The sequence below is a fragment of the Marmota monax genome, unplaced genomic scaffold, assembly GCF_021218885.2.
Source record: "Marmota monax isolate L192 unplaced genomic scaffold, Marmota_monax_Labrador192_F-V1.1 WCK01_AAM20220418_F8-fsc00179, whole genome shotgun sequence".
Classification (NCBI taxonomy): domain Eukaryota; kingdom Metazoa; phylum Chordata; class Mammalia; order Rodentia; family Sciuridae; genus Marmota; species Marmota monax.
Window position 1 is genome coordinate 2,049,127 of NW_026695200.1, and position 22,941 is coordinate 2,072,067.

At 37.4% G+C, this 22,941-nt stretch overlaps 1 protein-coding gene across 1 annotated transcript in view; it reads right to left on the minus strand.

Moving 5' to 3' along the window:
• Gabrg3 (gamma-aminobutyric acid type A receptor subunit gamma3) overlaps positions 1–22,047 on the minus strand; it is a 609,972-nt gene extending 587,925 nt beyond the window's left edge. The window contains exons 1-2 of the mRNA XM_046428836.2: positions 21,589–22,047; positions 16,045–16,193 (exon numbers count right to left, since the gene is read on the minus strand). Of these exons, the coding sequence (XP_046284792.2) occupies positions 16,045–16,193; positions 21,589–21,641 (202 nt within the window). The 5' untranslated portion in view covers positions 21,642–22,047. The remainder of the gene's footprint in view (positions 1–16,044; positions 16,194–21,588) is intronic.
• Positions 22,048–22,941: the final 894 nt, after the last annotated feature.

Consider the following 22,941-nt stretch of genomic DNA (forward strand, 5'->3'; position numbering starts at 1 on the left):
TGAACATTAAATTATTTGGTTAATTAAAGGATGATATAAGAGAGCAAATAAAGGGAGCAAAAGATCATTTTGATAAAGAGCTACATAAGAAAATAAAGGAAGCAAAAGATTACTTAAGTAAGGAGACAGAGATTCTAAAAAAAAATCTTTGAAATGAAAGAAACAATAAACCAAATTTAAAACTCAATAGAAAGCAATACCAACAGATTAGATCATTGGAAGACAAAACCTCAGATAACAAAGACAAAATCTAAAATCTTGGAAAGAATGTTGACCACACAGTGAAGATAGTAAGAAACCATGAGCAGAACATTCAAGGATTATGGGATGATATAAAAAGACCAAATTTAAGAATTATTGGGATAGAGGAAGGCATAGAGCTTCAAACCAAAGGAATGAACAATCTATTTAATGAAATAATATCAGAAAATTTTCCAAACATGAAGAATGAATTGGAAAATCAAATATAAAATGCCTACAGGACACCAAATGTACAAAATCACAACAGATCCACACCAAGACACATTATAATGAAAATGCAAATCATACAGAATAAGAAGAAAATTTTAAAAGCCACAAGAGAAGCGAGAAGATCCTGGAACAACATATACCAAGCTGTGAAAGAAAATGAATGCCAACCAATCTTATATCCAACAAAATGAAGCTTTAGATTTGATGATGCAATAAAAACCTTCCATGATAAGCAAAAGTTAAAAAGAATTTACAGGGTCAGGGTTGTGGCTTAGTGGGAGCGCTTGCCTAGCATGCATGAGGCACTGGGTTCGAACTCAGCACTAATAAAAATAAACAAATTAAATAAAGTGTGCCCACCTAAAACCAAAAGAAAAGAGAAGAAAAATTTACAGCCTGCACTACAGAACATCCTTAGCAAAATATTCCATGAGGAGGAAATGAAAATCAGCCAAGAAATGTATTACAATAAAAGAAAAAAATCAATCAAAGGAAATACCACATCAAGTTAAATGCCAAAAATAAACAAAAATTTCCGGGAATAAAAATCATTTCTCAATAATAACCCTGAATGTTCATGGCCTAAACTCACCAATCAAAAGACATAGAATGACAGAATGGATCAAAAAAAAAAAAGACCCAACAATATGCTGCCTTAAAGAGACTCATCTCATAGGAAAAGATATCAACAGACTGAAAGTGAAAGGTTGGGAAAAAACATAACACTCACATGGACTGCAGAAACAAACAGGGTTTACATCCTCATCTCAAATAAAGTAGACTTCAAGATAAAGTTAATCAAAAGGGATAAAGAAGGATATTTCATACTGCTTAACGGAACCACACATCAACAAGACATAGCAATTATAAATATATATGCCCCAAACAATGAAGCGTCTATGGTCACCAAACAAATGCTTCTCAATTTCAAGAGTCAAATAGACAACACACAATAATACTAGGTGACATTAACATTTCAAGAGTCAAATAGATCACAATACAATAATACTGGGTGAAATTAACATGCTTCTTTTGCCTTTGGATAGATGTTCCAAACAAAAGGTAAACAAAGAAACTATAGGACTCAATAATACAATAATAATTCAGACTTAACAGACATAGATAGAATATTTCATCCATCAATCAATTAATAAACTTTCTTCTCAGCAGTATGTGGATCCTTCCATGTACTGATAAAACAGACTATATACTATGCCACAAAGCAACTCTTAGCAAATTCAAAAAAGTAGAGATACTACCCTGCATTCTATCAGAACATACTGGAATGAAATTAGAAATCAATGATAAAATAAAAAAAATACAAGCTACTCTAACACCTAGAGACTAAATAATATGCTACTGAATGAACAATGGGTTGCAGGAGGCATCACAGAGATTAAAAAATTCTTAGAGGTAAATGAGAACACTGATACAAAATATCAAAATCTCTGGGAGACTATGAAGGCAGTACTAAGAGGAAAGTCCATTGCCTGGAATTCATTCCTTAAGAGAAGAAAAAGTTGAAAAATAAATGACCTAACATTAATCTCAAAGCCCTAGAAAAAGAAGAACAAATCAATGCCAAAAGCAGTAGAAGACAGGAAATAATTAAAATCAGAGCTGAAATCTATGAAATTGAAACAAACATTGAAAATTTGACAAATGAAAAGTTGGTTCTTTGAAAAAGATAAATAAAATTGACAAACCCTTAGCCATGCTAACAAAGAGAAGGAGAGAGAAAAATTACTAAAATTCACGATGAAAAAATAAATATCACAACATACACCACAAAAATGCAGAAGATAATTAGAAAATATTTTGAAAATATGATTTGCCCAAACTGAATCAGGATGATATACACAAGTTAAACAGATCATTTTCAAGTAATGAAATAAAGACACAGAAGTCTATAAATAAATAAATATTGAAAAAAGGAAGTCTACCAATCAAGAAAATCCAAGGACAAAATGGACAAAATCGGCTGAGTTCTATAAGACCTCCAAAGAATAACTAATATCAATACTCCTCCAATTATTTCATGAAATAGAAAAAGAGAAAACACTTCCAAACTCATTCTATGAGGCCAAAATCACCCTGATTCCAAAAACAGACAAAGACACATCAAAGAAACAAAACTTCAGCCCAATATCTCTAATGAACATAGATGCAAAAATTCTCAATAAAATTCTGGCAATTGAATACAAAAAAATATTAAAAAGATAGGGTACCATGATCAAGTGGGTTCATCCCAGGGATGGAAGGTTGGTTCAACATACAGAAACCAATAAATGTAATTCAACACATCAGTAGACTTAAAGATAAGAATCATATGGTCAGCTCAATAGATGCAGAAAAAGAATTAAACAAAATACAACACCCCTTCATGTTCAAAACACTAGAAATAGCAGGAACATATCTCAACATTGTAAAAGCTACCTATGCTAAGCCAAGACCAACATCATTCTAAGTGGAGGAAAAAATTGAAAGCATTCCCTCTAAAAACTGGAACAAGACAGGGATGCCCTCTTTGACCACTTCTACTTAACATAGTTCTTGAAACTCTAGCCAGAGAAATTAGACAGATAAAAGAAACTAAAGGGATATGGATAGGAAAATAAAGAACTCAAACTATCACTATTTGCCAACGACATGATTCTATACCTAGAGGATCCAAAAAATTCCACCAGAAAACTTCTAGAACTAATAAGTGAATTTGGCAAAATAGCAGGATATAAAATCAATACCCATAAATCAAAGGCATTTCTGTACATCAGTGACAAGTTCTCTGAAAGAGAATCTAGGAAAACTACCCATTTTACAATAGCCTCAAAAAAAACTTGGGAATCAACTTAATGAAAGAGGTAAAAGACCTCTACAATGAAAGCTATAGAATGCTAAAGAAAGAAATTAAAGGAGACCTTTGAAGATGGAAAGATCTCCCTTATTCTTGGATAGGCAGAAATAGTATTTACAAAATGACCATACTTCCAAAAGCACTATGCAGATTTCATGCAATTCCAATCAAAATCCCAATGACATTCCTCATATAAATAGAAAAAACAATTATGAAATTCATCTAGAAAAATAAGAGACACAGAATAGCCAAAGAAATCCTTAGCAAGAAGAGTGAAGCAGGTAGCATCATTATTCCAGACTTGAAAATAAACTATAAAGCAATAATAACAAAAAGAGCATGATATTTGCACCAAAATAGACTTGTAGACCAATGTTACAGAATAGAGGACACAGAGACATACCTACATAAATACAGTCATCTCTTATTAGACAAAGGCACCAAAAACATATTTTGGAGAAAAAATAGCCTCTTCAACAAATGATACTGGGAAAACTGGAAATCCATATGCAGAAAAATGAAATTAAGCCCTGATCTCTCACCATGCACAAAACTCAACTCATAGTAGATTAAGGACCTAGAAATTAAACCAGAGACCCTGCACCTAATAGAAGACAAAGTAGGCCCAAATTTTCATCATGTCAGATTAGGCCCTGACTTCCTTAATATGATTCCTACAGCACAAGAAATAAAATCAAAAATCAATAAATTGGATGGATTTAAACTAAAAAGCTTCTTCTCAGCAAAAGAAACATCAGTGAGGTGAATAGAGAGCCTACAGAATGGGAGCAAATTTTTATCACAAACACACATCAGATAGAGTACTAATCTCTAAGATATATAAAAAAAAGTCAAAAATCTTAATACCAAAAAAACAAATAACCCAAATAATAAATGGGCTAAGGAACTAACAGACACTTCTGAGAAGATGATGCACAATCAATCAATAAATATATGAAAAAAATGTTCAACATATCTAGCAATTAGAGAAACGCAAATCAAAACTACTCTAAGAATTCATCTCACTCTAGTCATAATGGCAGCTATTATGAAGACAAACAATAATAAGTTTTGGTGAGGATATGAGGGAAAAGGCACACTCATACATTGCTGGTGGGACTGCGAACTGGTACAACCAACATGGAAATAAATATGAAGATTCCTTGGAAGACTTGGAATGGAACCATTATTTGACCCAGCTATCTCAATCCTCAGTTTATACCCAAAAGACTTAAAAACAGCATACTACAGGGACACAGCAAATCAATGTTTATAACAGCACAATTCGCAATAACTAAATTGGGGAAACAGCCTAGATGCCCTTCAGTAGATGAATGGATAAAAAAAATGTGGTATACATACACAATGGTATATTATTCAGCATTAAAAGAGAATAAAATCATGGAATCTGCTGGTAAATGGATAAAGTTGGAGAATATTATGCTAAGTGAAGTTAACCAATCCCAAAAGAACAAATGCTGAATGTTTTCTCTGATATGTGGATGCTGATCCATAATGGGGATGTGGTGGGGAGGACATGGGAGGAATGGAAAAACTTTAGATGGTACAAAGGGAAGAGAGGGAAAGGGAGGGGTCATGGGGTAGGAAATACAATGGAATGAGATGGACATCATTACCCTGAGTACATGTATGAAGACACGAATGGTGTGACTCTACTTTGTATAGAACCAGAGACATGAAAAATTGTGCTCTGTATGTGTACTATGAATTGAAATGCATTCTGCTGCTATGTATAAAATTAGAATAAATAAATAAACTTTAAAAAAACAAATAAACAAGAGCTTAGAATGTGCAAAAAAACATAAAAATAGTAAATTAAATGAAAAATATACAGAAGTGATAATACAGATCCAAGTAGAAATCAATGAACTAGAAAACAGAAAAATAACACATAGTCTGAGGGTTTGTGTGCTGGCTTCTGTATTTTAAAAAGCACTTTTTTCATTAGTGCACATTATATAGAAAAATGTTTTTTCCTGGCATAATCATAAGTATTTACAACATATTTTAATCATATCCATCCCCCATTCACCTTCCCTTCCCTTATCCTCTACCTGTTCTCCTTCCTTTTCTCCAATAGTTTACTTTATATTTTCATGTTTTCTTCTTTTCTCTCCTAGACTCCACATATGTGATAAAACCTATGATGCTTGTCTTTATGAGTCTGGTTTATTTCACTTAACACGATGATCCCCAACACCATTCATTTTCTTATCAATGGTATGATTTCATAATTCTTTATAGCTGAACACTATTCCGTTGTGTATCTACATCACATTTTCTTTCTCCATTCATCTGTTGACTGGTACCCATACAAACCTCTCCAGGCAATTCTGGTGCTGTGCCAGATCTGTAAGCTGCTAAACTAAAATTCCTTTAGAATCCCTTCATGGCACAATAATGTAGGAAACTATATTCTTTGTTTCTACACTGTAATTTGTGCCTGTGTGCATTATAATGCTTTCTAAAGGGATCTGGAAAATATTGTGAATCCAGATGTTAATTGTAGAGTGATGAAAGGCAGGTGAACAGAAGTCTCAAGCTAAGACAAAGCTTTTATGATGGCAGAGCAATCTAAGGGCTCTCTTCCAGCTCTCATGAACCAAACTGAAAGAGGAGCCAAAATAGTGTGGGTCTGGGAATAACGGAAGGTGGATACCCAAAGTGGCCTCAACCGCACCCTGGGACGGGAGTGATTACTTGTAATTCTTACAGTGGGGCTTGGATGCAGGTTTAATTATCCCTTTAGAGACAAACCTAAATGGGGTTCTCACTGTGAATCTGCTGGTAACTGGTGGGAAAGCCCATGGACTCTTTCTCCCTAAAATGCTGTCTAATCCACATGAAGCTATTTTGCTCAATTCCTGGACTAGTCATGAACAAACAAAAAATATATCATCTGTTATTCTATAAACAGAATGGAATGTTCAAATCAAGGCCAGTCACTAGATTATACTTAGGAACATGTGACTAGAGTGGTTTGCCAAATCACATATAAGGAAAAAACAAATTACTTATGCAATGAGTTCTCATTATACATTCCCTATAAGAAAAAAATCCTAACACAAATGATTAATGAACTGAACTGTTGGATGGGCTCTAATGCACAGGATTCAACCTAGATAAGAGTACCATGGCAAAATCCTAAATGCTAAGGTGTGTTTGAAGGACCCTTGCCCCATACCATGGGGAATGCACAAAGAAAGGTCACCTGCCAACAGGTATGTAGCTGAGGTCTTAACCCAGCGGCCTGAAGATGCCTAATTAGTCTCTCATAGAGATGACAGTTATAATTTCTCCATAAAATTGATTCTCCACCTCCCCTATGCATTTGAATTAACTTTGTGGGAGAATCAGTTAACTAACTCTACAGTAATAGCTTTTACTTCAAGCACAGCAATTAAGAATGTCTGTTTCCTCTCCTCCTACATCTGTTCTGAGAGTGGAGTGAATACATTTGAATTATTTTCTGGATATACAGTAATTGCTAGAAAATGACAACTCACCCGGCCGTATGGTAGGCTGTGCATTTTATGGGAAGACTAACCAGGCTAAACTATATGTACAGATTGGCATGGTTACCCGATGTGCATGGAAAAAGGACAGGCACGTTGGACTTGAGCTAGCTATAAGGTCATCCCACAGTCAGCAACAAGCCTGGGCAACTGGTTGTGAGCTATCAGTGCCAGTGGATGCAGGGACACTAAAATATCTAGTGCTCTACCTTCAAACTCCCTTTTCCTCAAACATACAAGCCCTTACACTTCATTTGTATTTGTCCTTCATTCTTTTGAATAAAAACATTGGTTTACCTATTTTTCTCCCATCCTTCCCCACCCCCCATGCTGGGGATCAAACTCAGGGCTTCATGCATGCTAGGCAAGTGTTCTAACACTCAGGTCCACTCCAGGTCCTCCTGCTTTTTTTTACAATATGAAAAGAGTAATAATGAAGGACAGTGGTCTACATCCATGATCAATCATAAAACTTAATAAAACATTTGATTCTCTGCAGAGCTCTCTTTTTACACATTTCAGAATTCTCTCAAATGAATTATCCCAACCGACACTCTCAAAACCTGGTGGCAGGACATGACAGGAGTGTTCCATTTACACTCACCAGGATCAGCTCAGAAAGAGCAGGGAAGGGTGGCTTTCTCTTTTTTTCACTGGCTAATCCAGTTCTCTCTCAGAGAGATTACATCTGTGACCAGTATTTCTGAAGTGTTCAGCTTAGAGTTGATGGCAGCTCCACTATGCTTATAATTTTTCACTGAAAGATATCAAAGAGCTGCATAAAAAAATTGTTGAAAACTATCTCTCACTCATACTTGGAATCAAAAAACATTGATCTCATAGAAGTTGAGAGTGGAATAGTAGTTACCAGAGATGGTGGTAGGAAGGATGGGGAGAGGTCAATGTGAACTAAGTTACAGTTAAAGAGAAATAAATTCTGGTTTACTATTGCACAGCAGGGTAACTAGAGATAGCAGTAATGTACCATACATTTCAAACACCTAAAAAGGATTTTGAACATTTTCTCCACAAAGAAATAAATGTTTCAGGAGATAAATCTGCTTACCCTGATCTGAACATTTAGCAATACAGTCATGTACCAAAAAACACATGATGCCCCATAAATTTTTACACTTTCTATGTATCAACTAATTTCTGTTAATCATAGTTTAAGGACCACTTTTTATTTATTTGAGCTGCTTTAAAATACATTATCTGCAACAAAACTCACTCCTGACCTACTTGGGTATCATGGCACCATTATTTGGTCATTTTCTCTTAACCCTTTCCCTTCCAGGAATACAACTGTGCTGTGGGCAGGAGCTTCTGCTGATCTTCCCAGTTGGGATGTAGCTGTGTCACCTCAGTTCCCCTGAGCAAATACCTGGGTGTCATGTCCAGCATTGGCAAGCCTAAAGAAAAGCAGTCCTGAAGGGCATCTCCCTCCAGTGTTCTGATTCAGATGGGGTAGGTGCGTACCCCCAGAGCACCTCAACTCCTCACACACGCAAAGAGCTTCCTCCTATATAGGATAGTTCTTCATTTTGTATTTAGAAATTTTAACTATTCTGGGAAGATACACTTTAGAAAAGCCCAGGAAAGAAGTGCAGATATGCAAACACCCAAGTCTTCTGTCCATGGACATATCCACGGACATGGCCAAGAGAAGATTATTCAGATGTTCAGCCTGAATTAAGCAAAACTGTCATTCACTTCTACACATTGTCCATATCTCCTCAGAGCATTATCCATTCACCTTTAAAAACAAATACATAATTTATCATTTTTCTGAACATGATGTATTTGGCACAGACTGTCCAGATAAGAGGGAAGGAATTTGTATTCTCTAATAATCTGTATACAGGAAAGTGGTTTCTTGAAATCAGAAGAGAAAGAAATTCTCTGATTTTCTGCAATTCTTTTATTAAAAGGTTTTTTTCTCCATCAGCCTTTCCCAGCTCACATGACAAGATCTGCTCTATAGACAAATGACACCCTGCATGACCCTGAACCAGTTAAAGGACATGGCTTTAGCATTACTTAAAATGATGGATAACTAAAGGAAGGGAACTGAAACAGATACATCCATAATTTAGAAGTTGGTTGAGGAGATAGAATAGCTAGGAAAGTAGCAAGTATTTTTAAAACATAATGATCACAATTTGTAATATAAAAACTCATTGGAGGCTTCCACGCAGATACATTACTTCCACGCAGATACATTACTTCCACGCAACATCAATGAAACTGCACAATCCCTTCTATTTATTGTTAACAATAACAGTGATGAGACATTTAACGTACTTCCTGATGTTGGACCTTGGGGCTGGCATTGGACTACATATGTCGGGATGTGGCAATGTATACAAATGCATTAATAATTAGGAAGTGGGAACTGTGTCCTCAAAAAACACAAGGACAAATTCTTGGCTGGGAATTTTAGAAAGTAAGTAATAATGTTGTAGAAACAAGTTCTGTGATCACACCACATCATATCATCCTCAAAGCAGCACTTCTAACTTTGTTCACCCTCTTGTAAAAATGAGGAAAGAATGGTAGAAGAAACAAGGGAGTGACTGCCTCTTGATGTACCCAGTGGGGAGGTAAGCGGGGGACAGGTTTTGAAGGAAGAATCCGCCTAGGAGATGACAGCAAGGCTTAAAAAAAAAGGTACAAGAGCGCTCAGTGAAGAAGTGTGAGACACAGGCCAGACAACAACAACATTGAGGGTCCAGATGAGGGAAACAAGTTTGGTGTGCCTACACACCAGAACATGTGATTCAGAATGTCTGGAAATGGAAGTGCAGAAGCCAGGAAGAGCCAGATAATAGCTTGCTTCTTTGCATCATTAAGGGACTTGGACTTTATCCTAGAAGCAAAGTAGAATTTTCAAGGGTTTCAAATTAAACAGACTTAACTGACTCCAAAGTGGGAGCGCCAGTATCTACTCCTAAGCACTCTTTGTAGAGCCCCCCCCCCTTCGTACACTAAAAGAAGAACACAAGTGCAGAAAGCATCCAGGTTACTACCCAGCTTCCCCACTGTCCCAGGCCCAGTATAGGGCTTGGGGCAGAGACAATGTTCAGGACACATTGGATGACTACCTGATGGAGCAAATAATGATAAGGGAGATGAGCAAATAAACTGGTAATTACCATAAACTAATGATAAATCAATTTGAGCACATTATGTAAATATAAGTTCATGGTACCTTGATGAGAAAGCATGATGGTTAGAGCAAATAAACTTGATTTGAAAAAAATCATGAGAAAAGGAATTCAGATATTTATGGGAAGTTTGCCTTAAAGCACAGCTCTTCTGAGTTATAAAAAAAAAATGGTGTCTAATTCCTTCACCAAGAGACCTGTTTTTTGGCTATTATTGTTCTCTAATTGAATATCTGCAAGTTGTTGGGTTCTGTTAATCAGACACTAGCATTCAAACAAGATAGGAAGACGTATTTTGAGAGGACTCAGTGATGATGAGCTTTCATCAGGCACTCTGCTGCCCCAAGGACCATGACAATGTGCATGGTGGCACTTTAAAGTCAGGAAACCAAACAGCAACAGCATGCTTTATGGATTTATATTTAATTGTTCTTTTAAAATCTCTTTCACTCAGAAAGCACAAGTCCCTTCTCACATGTAACAATGAATTACAAGAACCAAGTGACAGCATGTTATTTGGATATGGATGCTGTTTTATTTGGAAAATTCACAATTCTTCATGTGCACATTGAGAAAATACCGTGGTCTTCCATTATCTTGCCTTCTTGTGGTCAAGGACTGTCCAAAAGTAGGTGAGTACAGTATAGTAAGATTATTTTTAAGAAAGAAAAACAGAGACTACATTAATGTAACTTTTATTCCAATATATCATTATAATAATTTTAATACTAGTTATTGTTGTTATTGTGCCTAACTTATAAAGTGAATTTTACCATAGGTAGGTATTTAGAAGAAAAAGCATAGTATGTGTAGGGTTTAGTACCACATGAAATTTCAGGAATCCAGTAGTAAAGGGTCTTGGAATATACTGAGTGGATAAAGGAAGATGGCCATAAAATCTCTAGAATTATGAATTCTGCTTGCCTATTTCATCTTTAAGAACCTTAGTAATCTCCTTCCAAGTTTTCCTCTGTGTGTCGAGTTGGGGGTTACCCTGTTTCTTAATAGGCTTGCCTTGTGTATTCTATAAATAGTGCAGTGGATAAGTGATCTTGCTGCAGTCAGAGAGATCAGTGTTGGAAGCTGAGCTCACTCGTTTTCTTCCCATGTCCAATTTTCCCACCTCAGAATATGAATGTAAGGCACTTCACTGCATCCTAGCACACAAAGAGCAGAGTACCAACTAGACTAAACTTGCCCACAAATGAAGAGTGTTTCTTGCTCAGGTTTGTTCTAATGTCAAGTATATTGTCTGACAAACAGTGATGAAATTAGTAACATTCTCTAAATCATCTCATCTATGTGAATGAATAATAGCTGCACACTTTTCACACTGGATAGACTTCCTTTATGATTTTTATGGGAAAAACTGATGACAATTGAATTTATGAACCTTCTATAATGGGAATTTAGATGTACCACTCACTAAATAAATGTTTTAAAGCTGGAAGGAAGGTGAGGAGTAATTTAGTACCTTTCATTCATTGTACAACAGAGGGAACTGAGGCACAGAAAGACATTATGACTTATCCAGTGTTTACTATAATTTGCATGCATTCTTAAACTCTCCCCACACTACCCACAATGACTTTGAAATTTTATGCCTTTTGGAGTCAGGGTAATTCTAGGTCTTGTTATAGGTAAATTGGAGTCCTGGGCTTAGAAAATTGGAAGGATGGTGTGGCTATATAGTATGAACACTGGCAAGCTTATGTGCTGTAAATGAAATAAAGCACCATGGAGAAGAAGAAACAAACCGCAGACTGGGAGCATCCTATGAAAAATAGAACATATCTTGCAATCCCCATGTTTCTCACTACTCTCATGAAGACGATGTAGAGCTATACCTGCTTGTGTGCACCAATTTTCTTACAGCCAAACACAGTATTCTTATTTTGAATTAGAAAGTATTTTTCAATCAAACAAGTGTTAATCTATCAAAACAAACAATAGAAAACGAGGCAGAAAATAAACAAAGACACAGAAGAACTTAACACTTTTCAAGTGCTCTAGAACATTCACCAAGATTGATCATATCCTGGGCTATAAATTATATATTAACAGGTTGAAAAAAATGAGCTTTTATTTAGAGTATGTTATTGAATCAAAATGGAATCAAAATAGAAATCAATAACAGAAAACAAGAAAATTCCAAAATTTTGAAAAAAAAAATTGTTTCTAAGTAATCTATGTGTTAAGGGACAAAAATCTTGGGAAATTTTTAAAAATACATTGAAATAAATAAGAATAAAAATACAACAAATCAAAATTTCTGGAATGAAGTTAAAAAATGCTTAGGGGACAGTTTAGAGAACCAACACTTACAAAAGAAAAGAATGTCTCAAATCAAGAATCTAAGTTCCAAATCAAGTAGAAGACCAAGCAAGCAGAAGAAAGAAAATAATAAAAAGAGCAAAATTTAATTAAATGGGAACATTAAAACAACAGAAAAATACTGAAACAAAAAGTTGATTCTTTGGAAAGGTCAGTGTAATAAGCTTGTAGAAAAAATGAGAAAAGATGATGCAAAGTACCAAGATTACAAATAAAACAGGAGGTCATAATATGCCCAGCAGACATTTACACACAAACTTGACCACTTCAAAGAAATTGACCAATTCCTTGTAAAGCACAAACTACTGCAACTTAACCCAATATGAAATTGATTATTTGAATAAACTCATTATTGAAATAAATTTGTAATGGAAAATGCTCCCAGAGAAGGCATTTCCTGGCCCAGAATGTATCATTGGAGCAGTCAATCAAACATTTGAGGAAGTAACACAAACCCTTACATGACACAAAATATGTTCCAAAAAACAGAAGGTGAGGGAGTACTTCCATACATATTTTATGAAGCTGGTATTGCCTGGCACCAAAACCAGTTTAAAAAAACAAAAGAACAAAGAAACCTATAGACCAAAGTCCCTCATGAACAGAAATGCAAAAATTCATAATCAAGTATTAGCAAGTATTTGCAAACAAAAATTCAGCAAAGAATGAAAAGAATTTTTTTTAAAACAGTATGACTAAATAACATGACCGAGTTTATTCCAGGTATGTAATACTGGTCATGTACTGGAAAAAAAAATCAATCAATACTATCCACCCTGTTAACAGGCCAAAGGAGAAAAAAAAATCACATGATTCTTTCAATTGATACAGTAAAAGCACTTGGCAAATTTCAATACTCATTCATGATTAAATAGACAAATAAGTCAGAAAACTAGTTATTTAGGAAAATTTTTCAATTGGACAAAGAACATATACAAAATACCTCCAGCTGATATCTTATTTAGTGTTGAAATACTTACACTTTGCTCCTAAGATCTAGAAAACAACAAGAATGTCCCCTCACCTCAGTGCTATTTATCATAGTGCTGGAAGTTCTAGCCAGTGTAAGTCAGCAAGAAAAGGAAATAAAGCACATACATATGGAGAAACAAGAAATAAACTTCTTATTTGCAGATGACATGATTGTATACATAGAAAACCCTAAGGAAATCTTCAGAAAAAAAAATCCTAAAACTAGCAAAACTCCTAAACTTCAGCAAGTCAGAAGATACAATATCAACACACACAAAAATAATTGCATTCCTGTATACCTGCAATGAACAGAGGAAAAATACAATTTGAAAATACAGTACCACTTACAATCACTCTAAAAAATAAAATACTTTGGTATGATCTAATAAAATATTTTAGAACTCATGTTAACCACTGATATAAGAAGTTAAAGATGATGTAAATAAATGGAGACAGATTATGTTCATAGATTAGAACACTCAACACAGTAAAGCTGTCCAGTTCTTTTCAAATTGACATGCAAAGTTTCAACACAATTCTCACCAAAGTACCAGCAAGATTTTTTGTAGATACAAACAAGTTATTCTAAGATTTATATGGAAAAGCAAATGTACTATAAGAGTTAAAATAATATTGAAAAGAGGAATAAAGAGAATAAATTACTCTATCCAATTTCAAAACATATTGTACAGCTGCAGTAATCAAAACTGTGGGTACTAGTAGTGTGGCAGACACACAGACAAACAGAACAAAATAGAGAACACAGAAAGAGCTCATACTAATCAAGCCATCTGATTTTTGACAACTGCCTAAAAACAATTCAACAAGGACAGTCTTTTCAACAAATGCTTCTGGAGTAACAGGAGATTCATGGGGCAGAGGGAAGATAATAGATCAAAACCTCATACCTTTATTTTACATAAAAATTAACTTCAGTAATGATTTACAATGTAAAACAGAAAAGGATAAAATTTTATAAGAAAATCCTAGGAACTATAGCTACACGAAGAGTTCTTAGACGTTAGTCTAAAAAGCATACTCCATCAGCAGAAAATCAAGAAATTAGATTCGTCATCAATATTACAATCTTTCCTCTGTGAAGGAAAGATCCTGTTGAGAGTATGAAAAGGCAAACTACAGAGAGGACTAAGGACTCATATCTGGAAGTCTCAATAGAACTCTCAATACTCAAAAGTAAAAAGACAAATAAATAAAACCAAACAATCCAACTTTTAAAAGGGCAAATAACATGAAAAGACATTTCAATCAAGAGGATGTGCTCACAACAAATAAGCACATAAAGAGAGTTCAATTCCACTAATAATTAGGGAACCACAATGGGATATTAACCTATTAAATATCATATCTAATACAGCAGCTAAAATAAAAAATGGTGACAATGCCAACTGCTGGAAAGAACACAGAGACGTTGGATCCCTCAGATATTGCTGGTAAGGATGGAAAAACAGTCCAACCACTTTGGAAAAGAATGTGAGGGTTCCTTGAAAATAGAAGTTGAGAGTAGAATGGGGGTGACCAGAAGCTGGGAAGGTGGAATGGAGGGATAAATGGGGAAAGACATGTTCTATGGTTTAACTGGTAGGAATAAGAAGTTCTCATGTGCTTTTACATAGCAGAGTGACTATAGATAACAAGTATATACTATTTATTTCAAACATCTAGAACAAAGGATTTTGAATGTTTTTACCATAAAAATATAATATTTAAAGAGATTAAGTTTACCCTGATTTAAATATCACACAAAATATGTGTCAAAACATCATATGGAATCCCATAAGTATGTATTTTTTGCCTCTATATGAATCAAATGTATGATATGTCAAGATCATTGTATTGTCTTGAGCAACCAATAATAAAAAAGTAAAGTTTTCAGTGAACAAAATAAAAAAAGAGAATAAATTGAAAAAAAAATACAGTAATCATAGCAATTATACTCCTGGGCCTTATCACAAAGAATAAAATCTTATGCCCACACAAAAATCTGCATACATGTGGACCTATCATTTTACTTATAATAGACAAAACCTAGAAACAACCAAAATGTGCCTCAATTGATGAATGGATAAACAAACAATGGTACATCCATGCCACAGAGGACTATTCAATGATTATAATAAATTACTGATACACAAAACTGCTTGAGTGGATCTCAAAATTATTTTGCTGAATGAAGAAAAGTCAGGGGCAGGGGATATAGCTCAGTTGGTAGAGTGCTTGCCTTGCATGCACACAGCCCTGGGTTCAATCCCCAGCACCACCAAAAAAAAAAAAAAAGTCCAACTCAAAAGGTCAATGACTCCATATACTTAACATTCACCAGATGACAAAAATATCAGAGTGGAGAACAAAATAGGGGCTTGTGTTAGGAATTTTAGGAAGGAAGGGAGGTGTGACTATAAAGTTACAGCAAGAGGGAATCTTTGTGGTCATGAATTAGTTCTGCATCTTAATTTCAATGGTCATCAGACAAATATATATGTGATAAAATGACAGAGAACCACACATAGACACATCAGATCCATGTTAAACTTCTGGTTTTACTATTATACTATAGTTAGGAATTGTGTGATGAGTACAGAAAACCTCTGTGATATCTTTGCAACACTTTGTAAATTGTATAATTATTTAAAAATAGAAACTTTAAAGTTTCATAATAGTGTTTCCTATTGCAATAACAAACAATACTCACTTCCAATATCCGGCCTCAGCTTTTTATCATATTCTCTTAGCAATTTGTTAAGAATAAGAGTTACATCAGTGTCTTGGGATTTTGGAGCCAAGACCCACTTTTGGTTTGATGAAGAATCTTCATATTCATCCTCTTCCACCTTTCTGGACCTGTAATAGTAACACAAAAATGTGACATATAAGTTGCAGAAACAGCAGCAGGAAGTGCCTTAAGTTTATCCTTTACAAGTACCACTGAAATGGGTAGAAAGTTCCCAGTTCCCTTATTCCAACCACTCACATCAACTACAAAATTTAAAAAGTAAAATGAAGTACACATTAGAAAGAATTCAACAGGAAAAATGCAACTGCTACTAATATGGCATAATGTTTTCATTACATGTCACAAGACCATTCCCTGTCCATGTTAAACTACAGCCACTGTGACAGGTAAATTAATGTCAGAATAGTCAATAGGCAATGGGCCATCCTTGAATGCATCTTGAGAAGCTCCCAAGGTCAAGGCACTAACCTTCCAGGATTTGTCAGAGTTCACTTTATCATGTTGTCTCCACTTCCCACCACCAAAATCTCATTCTACTTGAAGGTGAGAATAAATTTTGCAGAAGGGACTCATTAAAAATAGTTGGTTCTGACTATGCTTTTCTTGGAAACTGGAATCTAGGGCTTGAGGTAGGCATGCAGACATTCTGAGGTATCTTGCTTTACCAGCACTCTTGCCAGGGACAACAATCAGAAAAATGGTTGGTGAATATCCTCTGGCAATTTTACATGTTTAAGTAAAACACAAACTGATTCATTTCTTGAACAGCAGGCTACAGAGACATTAGGAATAAAATTTAATACGTCTTCCACATCTTGGGTTCTTAATAAGTGGATCCCAATGAATGCTTGGGTGTCTCTGCTTGTTTTGCAGGGATGAACATGGAGATTCCCTCTCTCAGCTGATAAACACCGACAGAGTAGTTGAATTCAGAGGCCTCAAGACGACAAAGAAGTTTTCTTAGTGAGTGAAGCCATCTCAACCACACAACCATTTGGGCTTGGAAAGCACAGTCTCTTCTGCCCTGAAGCAGCATTTACTTGCAGGTGGACTGTCACTGGCTGGCAGGAAAGCTTGTAAAACAAACCAATCACCTCCTTTCCAGTTTGTCAGTGTATGTGCCTTGACTATTTTCTCCTTCACAAGAGAACAAAACACAGAAAAGAAAACTGCATTGAGGTGGATTTGTCCTGACTGGGTATAGGCTCATTTCTGTTCATATTCTCGGCCAGGAACCAAAAATACCAATGCTACATTAGGGCACTTGGGCTCTGGGAGATGAGTTTCCTGAAGTGAATATTTAAAACTGACTAAATGATCTATAGTGAACATGAAATTAGTGAAAATTATAAACATTTTAAAGTTCAACCCTTCTAAAGTCTTCAGAATCATATGTGTATATACTGTAATACATAAAATGTATATATGCATGTAAATGAGTCTTTTATGAGTATTAAACCATATGGTAGACCAGAGCAGTTTTCAGATACTCTAAACCTGGATGAAAACAGTTGTCTCTCCTTATATCCTGCAGGACTCCTACAGATATCAAAATAACGGGATGCTCAAATCCCTCATATATAATAGCATCATATTTGCAATAATCTCCAGATATTTTAAATCATCTCTAAATGACTTAAAGTTAATAAAATATAAATGCTATTTATATAGTTGTGACACTATATTATTTAGAGAATAATGACAAGAAAAAAATCTGTATGTGTCTATCAGAGATAATTTTTTTTCCAATATATTCAATCTTCAAATGCAGAATCCCTGGATATGAAGGGCCAACTGTAATATGTTTATGAGATGCTGATAATGAATATATATCATTTCTTGTAGAATGACTTCTTGAATTCATTCTAGGCTGATCTTAAACTGTAATTGTATTTCTTGAATACCTATTTGCCACAGGTCAAAATAAAGCATCCACAGAAAATATAAATTGCTGTGGATTTTTATTCACACTGAACACTCACCATCAATAAGAATTTATAACATTTAGGACATATATTCAGTAAGGAATAGACTAAACTGGAAGCAATGGTGCATACCTGCAATCCCAGTAATTCTGGAGGCTGAGGCAGGAGGATCACAAGTTCGAAGCCAGCCTCAGCAACTAGGCAAGATCCTAAGCAACTTAGCAAGACTGTTTCAAAATAAAAAGAATTGTGGAAGTGGCTGAGTGGTTAAGCGCCCCTGGGTTCAATCCCCAGTGCAAAAAAAAAAAAAAAAAAAAAAAGTCAACATTCATGAGACTGATTTTTTAAAATAAAAATAGCATTACAGAATTTTAAATGTTATTATAAGATTTTCGTGTTATCAGGGGCAATATAAGGAACGTAAATTTTTATCATCTTGCAAAAACAAAATGAAGCGTGGTTTTACACAACTGGAAGCCAAGCATTGCCCACAGGATCTGGCAAATCATTTCAGATTTGGAGACTGTAGAAAGATGTTTGGAGACTGTAGATGGTGTTTGAAGACTGTAGAAAGAGGCGTAACTCTCCTGGTGGATCATGCACAACATTCTCAGGACACCTTTCAACTCAGTCACATGCATTCCTCTCTCCCTCGGCCATGTCTCTCTCCTTTATTCTCTTTCCCTTTCCTCCCTGCCACCTTCCCCACTACCCACCACTACAGAACCAGATTATGGTCTCTAGATTCTGCTATTTTCTACTGCCTCACTGGTCACATGTACACAGATGGAGCACACTCACCGGCTCCTCCTCATTACATACACAGCTTTAGTTTCTGAAATTTACTTTGATCTACTTCAATAAGAGGTATTATAATGAGTCTAATTCTCCCTCTAGTGGTGGTGAGAGGGTTTTCCTAAAATTGCATAAGCTTCTTCCTAGTGTCCACACGGCAAGTGGAAGTGGGGGAACTGAGAAAGGGAAACTAGAAATGTTTTGTCTCACCCTTTCAGGAGGGACAGTCAGGCCTCCAACTCTGAAGCTGAGTGGCATAATGCATAGTCCGGGCAGGGGGAGGGGCTTTGACCCCTCAGCTGCAAGCACTGTGCTTCTCCTGATCCTGAAAATGAAGCCTTATACTGCTCAAACCAGACCTCCCAGCCCCACAGGAAAATTCCTGCTATGATAAAAAACAAATCTCACCTCAGTGGACCTACAAGGTGGATAAAACAGAACTTTTCTGTCTTTCTGAATTCTGAGTGAGTTACATATTATCTTTATGAACATTTTGTTACTTGGATTGTGGGATCTTAAAAAAAATCACTGAAATTCACTTCAAAAATAAATCAGTGATGTACTGTTGTTGTCACACAACTGTTCAGTGCTCAGATGTTATTCTCATGCCATATACCTTCTCTTCATCCAGAAAGATAGAGGCAAAGTATGAAGTATTTTTAGACATTGAAAAGAGCTACTTAACCTCAGAAAGTAGGTAAGCATCCTTAAGGCATCCTCAATGTCCAGGTGTGATTCAGTGTGTTTTACTGTATAATAAATTTACCAACGAGGGGCTGGATGGGGAGCCCCCATAAACTCAGAGAGTTACTGATACACCAAGCACAGGGGTCAGAATCTTTTATCACAGAACTTCAACTCTAGGAAAGCATGCCAGAATGTAAATGAGAACACTTTCAGAATTAATAGTTATTTTGAAAGATGACACAGGGCATCAGATTATTTTACATGTCTGTAAAACCCAAAGAACAAAAGCCCTTTTCATAGGAGAGATGCATGCAATAAAATTAGTATAAAATTTAGACTTTTTTCCCCAAAATGATGTGCAATCATGACTAGCAGGCTGGGAATTCAGATAAAGAACATATGAAAATCAGCAGTACATTTGCCTTGGCCAAATGAAAGGATTCAGAATCCTAAGAGTTTTTATGTGTGTTTGGGAATCCCCAGAAACCTGGCTGCTAACAATCAGATATTATGATATCTTCCTACTGAGCACAATGGATAATGAAAATAGGCAATTCTAGAATGTTCATCTATAGATCTAATAGTGGATTACCTAATGCTAAACTACAGGTCACTTCTTTGAATTGGTGACAATAGAAAGGTCATGTAGATGTGACTCTTGGCATTTAAGTTGTGCCCAATGCTATCTACCTCCAAACAGACTTATCTCCAGGCACAGAAGACTGCAAACACCACATTTCCATGTGTCTTACCAGTCCCCTACTTATAAAGGAAGAAACTTAGTCTGAAAGGTTCAAGGGGTGCTCTGCCTCATTGAGAGTGCTGCCTATGAGTCATCAGTGGAGTTTGCCTTTTACACACAGAACTCAGCAAAGACCAGTGGTTTGAAGGAGAGGGCCAGGGTTTTCTTCCCGCATTTTTATCAGAGAGAGAAAGAAAAGAGTACCCTTCAGATTTTGTAGAATTTATTAATGTGTGTTCCTAGTTCCTTGTTACTTCATAAATATGAATGCAAATGCAAGACCTCCTAAGCTGCAGAACTTGTGACCCACCAGAAAGCTCTGCAATTCTCTGAAATGAACAAATGTCACAATTAGAGTGTTTGGGGAATAGAGGTGTGCTGTGATTCCTAGGGTTAGTGTAGGGGAAGAATCAGGGAGCTGCACTGATTTTCAAAGCGCAAGATAGTCTGCAAGATTTAGCCAGAGATTCAGGCTTGGAGACAGATTAAACCATACCCAGAATTTCTAGTGTGTTCACAGCAACAGGGCTTAACCCTTTGGATCCTGCTACCTATCTACCCTCCTGAGCCCTTTCCATCTCTTCCTGGAGGGTTTCTAAACTCTCATTAGCTGACTGATGTTCTGGGAGGAAGACTAAGGGTATTTAAGTGGAGATCATTTTTTATATTACTAGTTAGAAGATTTAATAGCAATGTCAATATGCTTGCTTTATTGGGATAGGTGTATGCTTTTTTTATGTGTGAGAAGCGGCTGATCTAGAAGGGCAGTGTGTATGTTTTGAGTGTCTGCAGGATTTGGCAGGGGTGTACTTTTAGAGAAGCAGAGCTCTAAGATGCCCACCTGGCCCCAATCCCTCCACTTCCCTCCAAACCCCTTAGCTGGTGTGGTCTAAACCGGGCAGCCAGGAAACCACCATTCCTGGGGTCCTGGAAAATTTTCAGAATGACGGAATTGATTGAGAATGTCGGTCAATGCCTGTATAAGTCCCTGGAACATTTGGGATGGAGACAAGAGGTAGACAAGGAGATAGATGCGGTCAATGCCATATAATCTTGTTTATCAAACCCCCTTAAAACCACCAGATCCTAAAAAAGGAAAAAAAGAGTCAATTTATTTCTGAGTCTCCATATTTCCGGCTGAAAGGGGCTGCAGCCACCCAGCCTGGAGAGGCAGAAGGCTTTTCTGGGGATAGATGGGACAGCTGAGGTGCGGGCTGACTTCCCTGTCTCTGTGCTGCAACCTAGCCGACGGCCGGGCGCAGCACGGACTCCGAGCCGGCAGACAGCGCCCCCCGCCGCCCTCTCGCCAGGCTCCGGGCCTCCGGAGGACGCTGGGGACCCCGCGCAACTTACCGTGCATGCAAGCCCGAGAACAAGCAGAGGAGGAGGATCATCTTCGGGGCCATGGTGTCCTGGAGCTCGGGGTGTAGGGTCCCAGGCCTCGGGCTAAGGCTGCTTACTCCGGAGCGTGGACTTCGTCTCCACAAGCTCTTCCCTCGCTCGTCGCCTCCGCTGCCGCTGGCTGCTGCGCGACAAGGGCTCCGGTCCACTACAGCGGGACAGGTGTCTGCTCCCTCTGCTAGCCGCGCCCCCGACGGCCGGCGGGTGTGCGCGCGGCTCCGCGGGGCGCACACTGAATGCCAGGCTACCGCGGCGCGCCAACCCCGCCCGCGCTCTGGCGCCGGGTCTGCGCAGCCGGGTGGCGGGGGAACCTGGCCTCGCAGTCTCTAGTCCCCACGCGGCGCCGCCCACCCCACCGGGAGCCAAGAACCAGAGCCAGGCGCTGGAGCCTGGCCGCAGGCTCTCCGCGGTGTGCGGCCACCGCGCGCTCGGAGGTGGGGGCAGCGAAGCGCTTCCTTTGGTAGCGCCTCTGAGGCGGTCCTGGCGGGGAGGAGTTTCCCAAATTACACGCTTGACAAGGCGCAGGGAAGACAGCCAGGTTTGAATGGACTCAGAGTTTGAGACCACAAAGGGGGCGGGGCTCCGTGGGGGAGGGGAGGTTGGGCATCCTGCGGGGAGCCTGAGGAAATGTCCCGGGGATGGGGATTGACACTTGTGGAGAAAGCTCCCGAGTTGGCGTTCCTCCTGTCATTTCAACACGAGGTAGTTTCTCACCAGCGCTCCCTGACCTCCTGTTTCCCGCCTCTGCCCTTAGTCTTCGTTTAGAGACGCCATTGTAAAACGGTTAAGATGGCTAGCCGAAACCGTCCTTCCATCCCACACGTGGTGCTAAGTCGCTGAACTTCTGTGCCTTCCTAAGATTCCGTGGCTTATTGGGAGCAAAGCACGCCCGCCCGATGTGTCCCTTGCTCATGGAAAAGAAACGAAAGCATAACAATTAACAGTAAAGGTGAAAAATACTGGTAAAGGCAGGGAAGAAGGATCCTAAGTCAAAAAGGAAAAGATGTTCTCTTGGTTGAACTATGAAGTGCGCTTCATTCGATGAGTTTTCATCAAGATTGAAAGTTGCATTTTAGTTTTCATTGGTAACAATCACTCAGAAAACCAGTCCTTTATTATGTAAATATCACAATATCAACACAGTAAACCCACTAGGAATTTTGCTTTTTTATACCCCCCCCCAAAAAAAACACAAATAGTTCTTAGAAAATATTTTATATTTTCAACTACCACGCATAGAATCATGGAAGGGTGTGATAACTGTTTCTTCAATGGTTTTGTTCATAAAATATATAGAATAGTAAG